The 13023-nt window shown below is 52.3% G+C and overlaps 1 protein-coding gene across 7 annotated transcripts in view; it reads left to right on the forward strand.

The window, feature by feature from the left end:
• ADAMTSL2 (ADAMTS like 2) overlaps positions 1-9843 on the forward strand; it is a 178887-nt gene extending 169044 nt beyond the window's left edge. For 5 of the 7 annotated variants that reach the window (XM_087879686.1, XM_087879687.1, XM_087879691.1 and 2 more), the window contains 4 exons: positions 564-734; positions 811-987; positions 8112-8256; positions 8836-9843. In XM_087879686.1, coding sequence (XP_087735812.1) covers positions 564-734; positions 811-987; positions 8112-8256; positions 8836-8954 — 612 coding nt within the window. In that variant the 3' untranslated portion in view covers positions 8955-9843. Of the gene's footprint in view, positions 1-563; positions 735-810; positions 988-8111; positions 8257-8803 lie in introns of all 7 variants that reach the window. The other 2 variants (XM_087879692.1, XM_087879690.1) reach the window with 2 other exon arrangements.
• Positions 9844-13023: the final 3180 nt, after the last annotated feature.

Genomic DNA, 13023 nt, shown 5'->3' on the forward strand with positions numbered 1-13023 from the left:
AGTGAAGCTGAGGCCAAACGCAGGCCACAAGAGAAGGGCCAGGTCCAGCCCAAAATGTGAAGAGCAATCATCCAAGCAAGGCAAGGCAAAGCAAACAGCAAATAGGCACCAGTTGAAGCCAAAGCAAACAATTATTCCTGACAAAGACTAATTCCCCATGGCTTCTCCTTAAATTATTCCCCGCCAGGTGTTCCTTGTGAGAAGGGGTGGGGGGCGATCTCCTCCTGAGTAGCTTTGCAGCCCTTCTCTGGACTTGCCTCCGCTCTGCTCTCCTTGCCATTGGCTCAGTGGAGTAGACATCTGTTTCTCATCAGAGGAAATTGGCTGCCTATTGGTACCCCTGCCATCCTCTGTGTCTGTGCAGGCAGGCAGCTTTCCGTCTGGTCAACCATCTCTTCCAATGCCTGAAAATCCAAGGACAGCATTGTCTTCTCAGCCCCTGGCGTGCCTTTCCTGTCAGACAGTCTCAGTTTTGACTCCCCCTCCCCCTCCAAACCGAGCTCTGAGGAGGCCATGACAGACACGAGTCTAGATATGTCTCTGCCCTTCTCTCTCCCTCACAGTGCAGTGGGGGCTGTGGGCCAGGCCGAATGATCCGCCAGGTCTACTGCAAGAGCAGCGATGGACGCGTGGTGCCGGAGTCCCAGTGCAACCCTGAAGCCAAGCCCCTTGCCATCCACCCCTGTGGGGAGAAGAACTGCCCCGCCGGCTGGCTGGCCCAAGACTGGGAACGGGTAAGGGGTCCCTGGGGAGGGTTTTATGGGTTTATGGCTGCCCAGGCCAGCTCTCGATCCTTCCTTCTTCTGGCAGTGCAACGCCACCTGCGGCCGAGGGTTGAAGAAGCGGACAGTCCTCTGCCTGGAGATAGTCAGTGGGAAGATCAAAACCCGACCCCCTGCCACGTGCAATGCCACCAAGAAGGAGGCTGAGGAAGCCACCTGCTTTGAGCGCCCCTGCTTCAAGTGGTACACCACCCCTTGGTCTGAGGTGAGGGCCTGGGGACTTCTGGTTCTGGTGACACTAGCTTGTGAGGTAAGAATGCCCCCAGCAACCCAGAGGTGGTGGCTCTTTGACTGAAGGAGGGCCAACCTGGCCTGCGGTAAATTCAATTTGTGGGACACAAAGCCAAAACAGGAACTTCCAGGAAAAGGTGTCTCCGATCGACCTGCCATGGCCGAACCTCCTTCCTCCCACCCCCACCCCAGTGAACCATGCTTGCTCGGAACAGGACACCTCTCCAGGATTCTACCAGACTATCCTGTGCAGAGCAGAGCTAAGCGGGGGGCTTTTTAGCAGCCAGGGGAATTTTAGAACCAGAAAAATTCACAACCAGCCGCCCCAATTAATGCCCTTCACGTTCCAAGACTACCCTCTACCCTCAGCAGGGTAGAGCTGAGGATTTTGAGCAGTATCTGCATGATAAAATCGCTCAGATTCGGCACAGCCTGGACTCTGATTGGATAGTTTCGGACTGGATGACAGAGGCAAGTCTTGAGACTGTTATCTGGGAGGAGTTTGACCCTGTGACTCCTGAGAACATGGACAGGATTTTGGGGAGGCTTAATGCTACCACATGTTTACTGGACCCGTGTCCCTCCTGGTTGGTACTGGCCTCTCGGGAGGTTACACGAGGCTGGTTTCAGGAGATTACCAATGGTTCGCTGGGTGAGGGTGTCTTTCCAGCCGCCCTGAAAGAGGCGGTGGTGAGGCCCCTCCTCAAGAAGCCTTCCCTGGATCCGGCTGTTTTAGCTAACTATCATCCTGTCTCCAACCTTCGCTTCACAGCGAAGGTTGGCGAGAGTGTGGTGGCGAGGCAACTTCCTCGATTCCTGGATGAAGCTGTCTATCTAGATCCGTGCCAGTCAGGCTTCAGGGCGGGTTACAGCACAGAAATGGCATTGATCGCATTGGTTGATGATCTCTGGAGGGCTCGGGATAGGGGTTGCTTCTCTGTTCTGGTCCTCCTAGACCTCTCAGCAGCTTTTGATACCATTGATCATGGTATCATGCTGCATTGGCTAGAGGGGTTGGGAGTGGGAGGCACCATTTTACGGTGGTTCTCCTCCTTCCTCTCTGACCGTACGCAGTCTGTGTTGACGGGAGGGCAGAGGTCGACCTCGAGGTTCCTCACTTGTGGGGTGCCACAGGGATCGGTTCTCTCGCCCCTCCTGTTTAACATTTATGTGAAGCCACTGGGCAAGATCATCCGTGGTTTTGGGGTGAAGTGTCAACTGTATGCCGATGACACGCAGTTGTACATTTCAACCCCAGGCCATCCCAATGATGTGATGTCCCATTGCCTGGAGGCTGTGCGGATCTGGTTGGGGAGGAACAGGCTCAGACTCAACCCCTCCAAGACTGACTGGCTGTAGTTTCCGGTGTCCCGATATAGCCAGCTCACACCATCGCTGACTATTGGGGATGAGATCTTACCCCCCTCAGAGAGGGCTCGCAACTTGGGCGTCCTCCTGGACTCACGGCTGTCTTTGGATGATCATAAGATGGCCGTGGCCAGGGGGACTTTTTATCAGGTTCGCCTGATTTCCCAGTTGCGCCCCTTTCTGGATCAGGACGCCTTGCGCACTGTTACTCAAGCCCTCGTCACTTCCCATCTGGACTATTGTAACGCTCTCTACATGGGGCTCCCCTTGAGGAGCACCCGGACGCTCCAACTGGTCCAGAATGCGGCTGCGCGAGTAATAATGGGGGCGACCCGTCGCTCCCATGTAACACCCCTCTTGCGCGAGCTGCACTGGCTCCCGGTGGTCTTTCGGGTGCGCTTCAAGGTGTTGGTTACCACCTTTAAAGCGCTCCATGGTTGGTTATCTACAAGACCGCATTCTGCCACCGATTGCCTCCCACCGACCGGTACGCTCACACAGAGAGGGCCTCCTCAGGGTGCCATCAGCCAAACAATGTAGACTGGGGGAGAGCCTTCTCTGTGGGGGCCCCTGCCCTCTGGAATGAATTACCCCCGGACATACGAAGGATCCCCGACCTCTGCGCCTTCCGTCGTGCAGTGAAGACCCTGTTATTCCAGCAAGCCGCTCTGATGGGATAAATGATTTTAAATTGGTTTTAATGGGGTTTTAAAAATTGGTTTTAAAATGAGAGTTTTAAATTTGGCCTATGATTTATTTATTTTAATCTGCTTTTAAATTCTATTTTTGTACATTGTTTTTATTACGGCTGTTCACCACCCTGAGTCCTTCGGGAGAAGGGCGGTATATAAATTAAATTAAATAAATAAAATAAAATAAATAAATAATGAACCCCTGGCCAGTTCCCTGCCCGGAACCTGATATCCTCTCCCTGCTCAACAGATCCTGTGTCTCTGGGGCTTCCAAGAAAGCACAGTTGTTTCCGATTATGCCTGATGCTCCAGACCGCAAGAGGCTCGCATTGGCCTGTCAGCCATGGCGACTCGTTGGGCACTGGCTGGAGCTCCTGCAGGTCTTGCCAGGCTGCCCAGAGCCGGTGGGGTTTCTGGGCAGCAGAGATGCCCCCAGCACGTCCCTCTCCCCCAGAGCCTCTGCTGCAGATGCCCCTGTGAGAGCAGGGCAGGCCTTGCTATATATATGCAGAGCAAAGGGGCAGAGAGTCCCTGTCGGCATGCACAGCTGCCACCCCACCCACCCCCCAGCATAGAGGAGAAAGCTGTGGGGTGCTGAGTCAAGAACAACTTTCTTAGATTCCCAACCTATAAAATAAATGAAACTCCTGAGAGATGAAATGTGGAGGTGCAACTCCCCTCCCCCAGCTGGTTTGGATGGGCTTGGGAGTGGGGCTCGGGGGGGGGTTGTCTCCTGGGCTTCCTGCATTAGGACACTGCACCAATTTGAAAGCAGCAGCAGCCCATCGACTGCAGCCAAGAACTCAGGAGAGGTGATGTTGGCTCACCTGCAGTGTATTTAAAACAGCTGCAAAATTCCTCCTCCTCCTCCTCCTCCTCCTCCTCCTCCTCCTCCTCTCCTTGGTCTGCCGGCTTTTTTTTCTTTCTTTCTTTCTTTCTTTCTTTCTTTCTTTCTTTCTTTCTTTCTTTCTTTCTTTCTTTTATTAGATTTATATACCGCCCTACTCCCAAAAGACTCAAGGCGGTGAACAGGCACAAAATAAAATACATAGATACAAAAGTTAAAAGATATAATTAAAACCAGATTAAATAATTTAGCCCGAGACAATTAAAAAATCCCAATAATTTAAAACAGATTAAAATTTCGATTTAAAAGGATTTTAAAACAGGGGAGAAAATTAGGCCAGGCCGACTTGCTGGAATAAAAGAATCTTAAGAGCACAGCGGAAAGTGCATAGATCCGGGATCCTCCGTATCTCTGGGGGGAGCTCATTCCAGATAGTGAGAAGGCCCACAGGCCCTCAGAGAAGGCCCTCCCCCTGGGGGCCGCCAGTCGACATTGTTTAGCTGATGGCACCCGGAGGAGCCCCTCTCTATGAGAGCGTACCGGCCGGTGGGAGGCTGCTTGTGGTAGTAGGCTGTCCCGTAAATAACCAGGTCCTAAGCCATGGAGCGCCCTAAAAGTGGTAACCAAAACCTTGAAGCGCACCCGGAAGACCACTGGGAGCCAGTGCAGCTCGCGCAGGAGAGGTGTCACATGGGAGCGCCATGTTGCTCCCAAAACCACCCGCGCGGCCGCACTCTGCGCCAGTTGGAGCCTCCGGGTGCTTCTCAAGGGGAGCCCCATGTAAAGAGCATTGCAGTAGTCCAGGCATTGCAGTGACGAGGGCATGAGTGACTGTGTGTAGGGAGTCCCGATCCAGAAAGGGACACAACTGGCGAATCAGGCGAACTTGATGAAAAATCCTCCCGGTCACAGCCGTCAAGTGCTTTTCTAAAGACAGCCGTGAATCCAGGAGGATGCCCAAGTTGCGAGCCCTCTCCGTGGGGGCCAGCGATTCGCCCCCAATAGTCAGCGATGGCGTCAACTGACTATATCAGGATGTCGGAAACCACAGCCACTCGGTCTTGGATGGGTTGAGCCTGAGCCTGTTCCTCCCCATCCAGATCCACACGGCCTCCAGACACCGGGACATCACTTCAAGGGCATCGTTGGGGTGGTCCGAGGTGGAGATGTGCAGCTGGGTGTCATCAGCGTACTGATGGTACTTCACCCCAAATCCACGGATGATCTCGCCCAGCGGCTTTACATAAATGTTGAACAAAAGGGGCGAGAGGACCGACCCTTGTGGCACCCCACATATGAGGGGCCTCGGGGTTGACCTCTGCCCCCCTGCCAACACAGACTGCAACCGGTCGGAGAGAAAGGAGGAGAACCACCGTAATACAGTGCCGCCCACCCCTAACTCTTCCAACTGATGCAGCATGATACCATGGTCGATGGTATCAAAAGCTGCTGAGAGGTCTAATAGGACCAGGACAGAGGAGCAACCCCTGTCCCGAGCCCTCCAGAGATCATCAACCAATGCGACCAATGCCATTTCCATGCTGTACCCAGGCCTGGATCCAGATACGTCATTTCATCCAGATACTGGGGGAACTGTCGCGCAACCACACTCTCAACAACCTTTGCAACAAAACGAAGGTTGGAGACCGGACGATAATTAGCCAACACTGCCGGGTCCAGGGAAGGCTTCTTGAGGAGAGGCCTCACCACTGCCTCTTTCAAGGTGGCGGGGAACTCACCCTCACCCAACGAAGCATTTATAATCCCCTGGAGCCAGCCTCGCGTCACCTCCCAGGAAGCCAGCACTAACCAGGAGGGGCACGGGTCCAATAAACATGTGGTCGCGTTCAGTCCACCCAGAATCCTGTCCACACTGTCAGGGGTCACAGGATCAAACTCATCCCAGATAACATTCTCAAGACCTGCCTCAGTCAACCCCCCTGGAACTACCCTCCAAGGGGTCCTCCCACGCTTCCTGGTGGAGCAGGGAGGGGGTCACCCTAAACAGAGCGGCCGGGCGATTATCTGATGATGCAATAAGAGCAGCAAAATATGTAGATTTTGCTGCTTTTATTGCCACTAGGTAATTCTTAATATGAGATCTTACCAGTGTCTGGTCGGATTCAGAAAGACTGGCCCTCCAACTACTCTCTAGGCGTCTTTTCTGGTGCTTCATCTCCCTCAGCTCCTCAGTGAACCAAGGAGCTAGGTGAGATCGGCGTCGGGTCAGAGGCCGCAAAGGCACGACCCGATCCAGAGCTCCAGCGGCCGCCCTATCCCAGGCGGCCACTAGGTCCCTAGTCGAGGCATGTGCCAGAGCCTCAGGAAATGGCCCAAGCTCCATCTGGAATCTATCAGGTTCCATCAGGCGCCTGGGGCGGAACCATCTTACCAGCTCCGCCTCCCTGCGACGGGGTATAGCGGTTTGAAGGTCAAGGCGAAGGAGAGAGTGATCCGACCATGACAAGGGTTCGGTGACTATATCCCCTATCTCAAGATCACTCAACCACAGTCCAGAGACAAAAATCAGGTCCAATGTGTTTCCTCCTGTGTGGGTAGGGCCATGAATTAACTGGGTCAGGTCCATAGCTGTCATGGAAGCCATGAACTCCCGAGCCACCTCCGATGTCTCACCCACATATGGCAGGTTGAAATCCCCTATGACCATAAGTCTGGGGGTATCAACCGCCACCGCAGCGATAATGTTGAGGAGCTCGGGCAGGGAGCCAGGTACGTGATCAGCAAGCCCATCTGAATCCCATGACCCCACTTCACAAGGAGGGACTCACAGCCGGCCGTCTGATGAACAGTGGCCTCCCTCGGTCTCAGACCTTCTTTAATAATAACCGCTACTCCCCCGCCCCTGCCCTGTGACCTCGGCCAATGGAATGCAAGGAAACCTGGCGGGCACATTTCCACGAGGGGAACCTCCCCTCTCCTGGCCCAACCAGGTCTCCGTAATACCTGCCAGGTCCGCTCCCCCCTCACCATTTAAGTCACAGATGAGGGGGGCTTTATTTACTATGGACCTGGCATTGCACAGCATCAGCCGGAGGGCCGGGCCCTGAGGGTCTGTGCAACCTGGGGAATGGGTGGAGCCTTGGGGGCTGGAGCGCACCACCGCTCGTAAACAGTGGGTGTGCACTCCCCTAACTCGATATGGCCCCCTGCTCCCGCCATATCTACCCCTCCCACTCATGGTAGTGATGTTCAAAGCACTATCCGGACAAACTCTGACTCCCCCCTTGACCCCGGGATCCCCACCTCCCATGCCGTGCTTTCTTGCCAGGCCCGCCCTTCCCCTTAGTGGGCTATCCCCCATGCCCACAACCCACATTCCAATCAAACCCTCCCCCTCCCTAGAACCCCTTAAAAATTTAACTAAAAATTTGAGTAAAAGACCCCTCAACCCCCTAGTTTTCACATGCCACCTCTCCGGGTCCCAAAACCCATCCTTGAGGTAGGCCCTCGATAGGGAAGAGGGCCACATCTGCGAGAGGGGGGAATCTCACAGCGCAAGCAGGTCCAATGTCATATACATTTCCAGGTGTAACGATGGAGGCACGGAGCATAAACAGGGGTCTCACAAAAGATGTAAAATACAGGTATAGTTCAATGAGGCATACTGGTACTTCCACTGTCCTCTCACGACAGCGGGAAGGGTCCTGACAGATACAATTCAATAGGAGTAACATCCAACTCACCCTCACATGACGAGCTGCCTACAAATGACCTTAGATCGAAACGGAGTATTCCTCCCAGTAGTACAGTCAAGATGTAATAACGTCCCCCTCAGATATTGCCTTGTTGACTAACCACAGTCGGAGAGTCAAAAGCTATCAGTCTATCAGTCGGCCAATCAGTCCAGGGAGAGAGATGGAAATAGTCTCTGGCATAGTCGTATACTCGCAGATCATATTCGAGTAATAGTTCCGATAGAGGGGAAAAGAGGGAAAGGGAAGGGGGGGAAGGAGAGGAGAACCCCTTCAATTTCAAGGGCAGCTGGTAAGCCCGTTTCATAACATATGCAGTGCCCGGGAAGGGGGGAGAGGAGCGGGGGGATAGATATCAATGCAATGGAGGGATGCCCCTCCGTCGCCCCCAACCTTATTTTATGAAAGGCTGGAGCTCCTTTTGAATGGTTCTGGTTGTCTTAAGTTTGCCAAAAGAGCTTTTGTTCCTACCTCACAGTGCACAAAAACCTGCGGAATTGGCGTGCGGATGCGGGATGTCAAGTGTTACCAAGGGAAGGATCTTGTCCGTGGGTGTGACCCACTCTTGAAACCAGTTGTGAAGCAGACCTGTGACCTCCATCCTTGCCCAACAGAGCCACCAGGTTAGCTGGGATGCCTGGCAGATTGGGGGGGGGGGCGCTGGGATAGCTTAAGTGCCACAAGTGAGCCATGCCCGGCAGTGTTGGAGCCCCAGCGCTGGGAAACCCAGTTTCTGTCTCTGTCCTGGTCCTTATGCTGATCTGACCACACCACAACCTTCCACACGAACCATCTGATGAGTCTTCCCTCTCCAGAAGAGGAAGTTCTTCCCTTGGCCACCTCCCCCCCCCAGAAGGACTTCCTGGCCATTTGCAGTGGGGAGGGGTTTTAAGGGGAGGCTATGGCAGGTCACCTGAGGGGAGGGAGGACACCCTTCTTTTACCCTGGGGGGGTAAAGGTTCAGGAAAGCCCCCAGTTCTTTGCCCCGCCCCACCTTCAAAGACCACATTCAAAAGAAAACAATGGGGTTTATTCTGTGCGGGTGACCGAGAGCCAGAAGGGGGGACATCCCACATCCCTTGCTGAGGCATCATTGATGCTGCTCAGCACTTGGGGTGACAAGGTGGAGGCAGGCACTGGGGCCCAACGTGGCTCTCCCTCTTGCCTCAGATGACCTCCCTGACCTTGTGGCCCTCCCACAGACGACAGTTGCCAGGACCAGGCGGGGACCAACTGCGCTCTGGCGATTAAGGTGAACCTCTGTGGCCACTGGTACTACAGCAAGGCCTGCTGCCGATCCTGCCGCGTACCCCATTCCTAAAGGGGAGCAACGGCGTCCCATGTATGAGGAGGAGCAACCAGAGCTTAGCGCCATCAGGCATCACCTTGTGGTTCTCGCTTCTCTTTTCCTCCAGCCATGAAGGGGACTCCCACTTGACCACCAACGTCGCCTGCAGAATTCTGGATTTTTCTTTTAATTCACTGAGCAAACCTTTGATCTACCTGTACATGACTCTCCTCCCGCGAGTGATTTTGTCCATGACCGTCTAGCTGCTTCTCCCTGTCGTCCCTCACGTCTGCCTCCTCTGCATCTGTTTAGAGCTTGCCAGGCTGGCTTTGCTTTCCTGTTACTGGCACGTCGCCTGTTGCAGGACTGGGCTCAAGTCAGAATGCCCCCCCTCCGCCTTGGCTCTTTCCTTCCACCTCTCTGCCTTAAGAGTCTGTCCCATGGTCCCCACAAGGCTTGGGGCGGGGCTTTAAGTGAGACACAAAACCAAATAAAAGGTATGCTGAACCTCTGCAGTTAATAATTGCCCCACGTGTTGCAATGAAAAATATTTCAGGACTCGCATCCATTTTGGTGGGAATTGGTGGGAATGACATTTGCATCAGCTTTAGATACTAAAATGGCAATCAAATCACTAAAAGCAGAAGAGCCCTGTCATGTCAGGCTTGGGCACTTTGTCTTTATTCTCACTCAGTAGTAAATATAAATTAACGAAGGGCAGATAGTAAAGTCCACTAAATATAACATGTAAGTGCACATCTGGCAGAAATGTTTTATTTTGTAATTGAACTCTTAAATACATAATGCCAGCATATTGTATAGGATAAGTAAAACATAGCTGCACTTTATAACTCAAAAGGGCCCTGGACTGTTTTTTAATGTATTTGTTTACAAAATAATAAACTTTATCCTTTTTACTGTTGAATGGTACTGTAAGTGTACTTTAAATAAGGTTTCTGATATTTATGGTGACAGCTCAATCACTGTAAGTTTTTTTCCATTTGTTTTGGCAAATGGAAACTATTCTACCACCTCTGATTATATTCGACAGCACAGTATCAGCAGTAGAGTCCTTCAAGTTTTTAGGTTCTATAATCTCCCAGGGCTGGAAATGGACACCTAACATTAGAACCATCATTAAAAAGACACAAGGAATGTTCTTCCTGCGTCAACTCAGGAAGTTCAGACAGCCCCAGGAGCTGTTGACCCAGCTCTACAGAGGAATTGTTGAGTCTCATTTGTATTTCTAGAACTGGTTTAATACAGCAACCAAACAGGACAGATATAGACTCCAATGGATAGTTAGGACTGCAGAAAAAACAATTGCAACCAACCTGCCTTCCATTGAGGACCTGTATACTGCACTGGTCAAAAAGAGGGCTGAGAAAATATCTACAGACCCCACATATCCTGAATATAAACTATTTCAACTTCTCCCTTTGGGATGGTGCTCTAAGGCACTGCATGCCAAAACAACTAGACACAGGGATGGTGTTTTCTCTTATGACACCACTCTGATGAACATCTAATTCTTATAGTGCTGTCTAATCTCTATGTATATTTACACATTATGTTATTATTATAATTATTATTACTAGCTGTACCCGGCCACACGTTGCTGTGGCCCAGTCTGGTGCTTCCACTGGGCTAAAAGAGCGAGGCTGAAGTTCCAAACTCTCCACGAACATTTGGTGGGTGTGGCCAACTCGACATCACTCACTTTCATCAGTCACATGACAGCCCCCAAGCCACGCCTACCCAGCTAGTGATTAGGGCAGAGAACCAGTTGCTAAAAAACTATGGGAACCACAAAATCCTCCCTCTGTTTCCCCCTCTCTTTGTATCTCTCTATGTCTCTCTCTCCCCCCCCTCTGTATCTCTCTCTGTGTCTCTCTCCCACTCTCCCTCAGTAACTCTGTCTCTCTCTCTCCCCCTCTGTATCTGTGCCTCTCTCTCTGCATCTATGTCTCTCTCCCCCCCGTATCTCTCTGTCTCTCTCCCCCCTCTGTATCTGTCTCTCTCCCTCTCTCTCTGTATCTCTGTCTCTCCCCACTCTGTATCTCTCTCTCTCCCCCATCTCTATCTCTCTGTCTCTCTTTCCCCCCTGTATCTCTGTGTCTCTCTCCCTTTTTCTGTATCTGTCTCTCTCTCCCCCTCTGTATCTGTCTCTCTCTCTGCATCTATGTCTCTCTCCCCCCGTATCTGTCTCTCTCCTCCCTCTGTATCTGTCTCTCTCCCTCTCTCTATCTATCTCTCCCCACTCTGTATCTCTCTCTCTCCCCCCCCATCTCTATCTCTCTATGTCTCTTTCCCCCGTCTCTCTGTCTCTCTCCCTTTTTCTGTATCTGTCTCTCTCTCCCCCCGTATCTGTCTCTCTCGCTCCCACCCTCTCTGTATCTCTCTATGTGTGTCTCTCCCCCCCTCTGTATCTCTATGTCTCTTTCTCCCCCTTCTCCCCCTCTCTCTCTGTATCTCTGTATGTGTCACTCTCTCCCCCCCCCCCCGTCTCTCTGTATTTCTCTATGTCTCTCTCTCTCCCTATCTCTCTGTTTATCTCTGTCTCTGGCCTGGCCTCTTCTGCATCCCCCGCCATCACCCTTACCTTTTCAGGCCAGGCCTTCACAGCTCTCCGCACCACAGAAGAAACTCCGTCCTCCCTACACAGATGTTCTCTGGGGGCTCAACGGGGAGACGCATAGCAGGGAAGGGAAGGGGAGGGAGGGAGAGGGTGCGGTGGGGGTTCGAGGCTGGTTTGGGGCTTCCCGCCTGAAGAAAGAAAGTGGCAAAGCCAGGAGCCACACACACTCCACTGGACCCCTGCTGCGCAGTTCTTCCAGGCGAAACGAAGGAGGGCCGGTCATCCTCCCTCCTGCCCGTTTCCGGCCCCCGAAGCCTCCCCAGAGCCCCTTTTCTGCCAGAGGCTGAAATTTTCGTGTAGGCTCCGTGAACTGCCAGAGTACTCACCTGGGAATGCAAGGCGGCACTGGTCAAAGGTGACCCCGAGGCTCACTTGCCTCCATCTCCTGCTCACCGACTGGATTCGCATAGCGCCGGTTAGTGGCTGGTCTTTCTGACCTCGGGGCCCGTGGTAGCGCTGGGCCAGGCGCGATTCGGGCCTGGCGAGGGACGGAGGGTTCCCGCTCGGCGGACCCAGGCAGCCTCATTGCCAGGTGTTCTTTGGAGGAAGCCCCGAGAGCGGCTGGCGAGGGGGATGGGCAGCAGCGGCGGGTGAGGATAGTTCACGGGGCGGTCAGGGGAGGGGGAGGTCAGAGCCAGGCTTGGGCAGCCCTGGAAGCGCCGGCTGCGAGGGCTTCCCGGCGGGGAGCCAGCTGCCTACCTGCCGAGCCTGGTGGCAGGATATGGCCCTCGGGCGTCTCTGCCTTCCAAATGCGCAGTTTCTTGGAAGCAATATGGAGAGTCTAAATATAAGGAGCAGAAATCTGTTGACCGTAATCAGGGCCGGGAGGCTGCCATGTTGGTTTTACATCCAGCAGATGGCGCTGTTTTTCAATGTTTGTCAATGTCTTTCAATGTTTTTCATGTTTTTACCTGTCACAGGTGTGACATGTATATAATATAGGTATATAAAAACACACCCGTAGTAGAATGCAACGTTGTGTCAAAATTTGAAAGCAATTGGTGAAGAACTTTCGGAGATGTGCGGTTATGTACAAACGGACATTTACATTTTTATTTATATAGATTATTATTATTGATCATCGCAGTGTTCAGACTGGGTTTGGCATTTTTGTCTACCTATAGAATCCTTACCTGGGATAGGCAAATCTTAATGTTATTTATTATTATTCCTTTTATTCATTAAACATGAAACTCAGTCAACTAGGCATTTAAAAATGTGTCACAAATACCATTGACTGGTGCTAATGGCTGAAATTCTTTTTCTTCAACTCTAGTGTTTCCGGGTACAGCGATATCAATAAATTGTATTCGGCCCTTGACAACTGTGATATCTGGCGTGTTGTGTTCCAAATGACAATCTGTCTGTATTCAAAAATCCCACAAGATCTTCACCATCTCGGTTTCAACAACTTTTTCCACTTTATGTTCCATATTATTATTACCGTCTTATATGACCCTGTCT

Source organism: Pantherophis guttatus, chromosome 16 (genome assembly GCF_059756535.1).
Source record: "Pantherophis guttatus breed Tessera chromosome 16, ASM5975653v1, whole genome shotgun sequence".
In the NCBI taxonomy this organism is placed as follows: Eukaryota; Metazoa; Chordata; class Lepidosauria; order Squamata; family Colubridae; genus Pantherophis; species Pantherophis guttatus.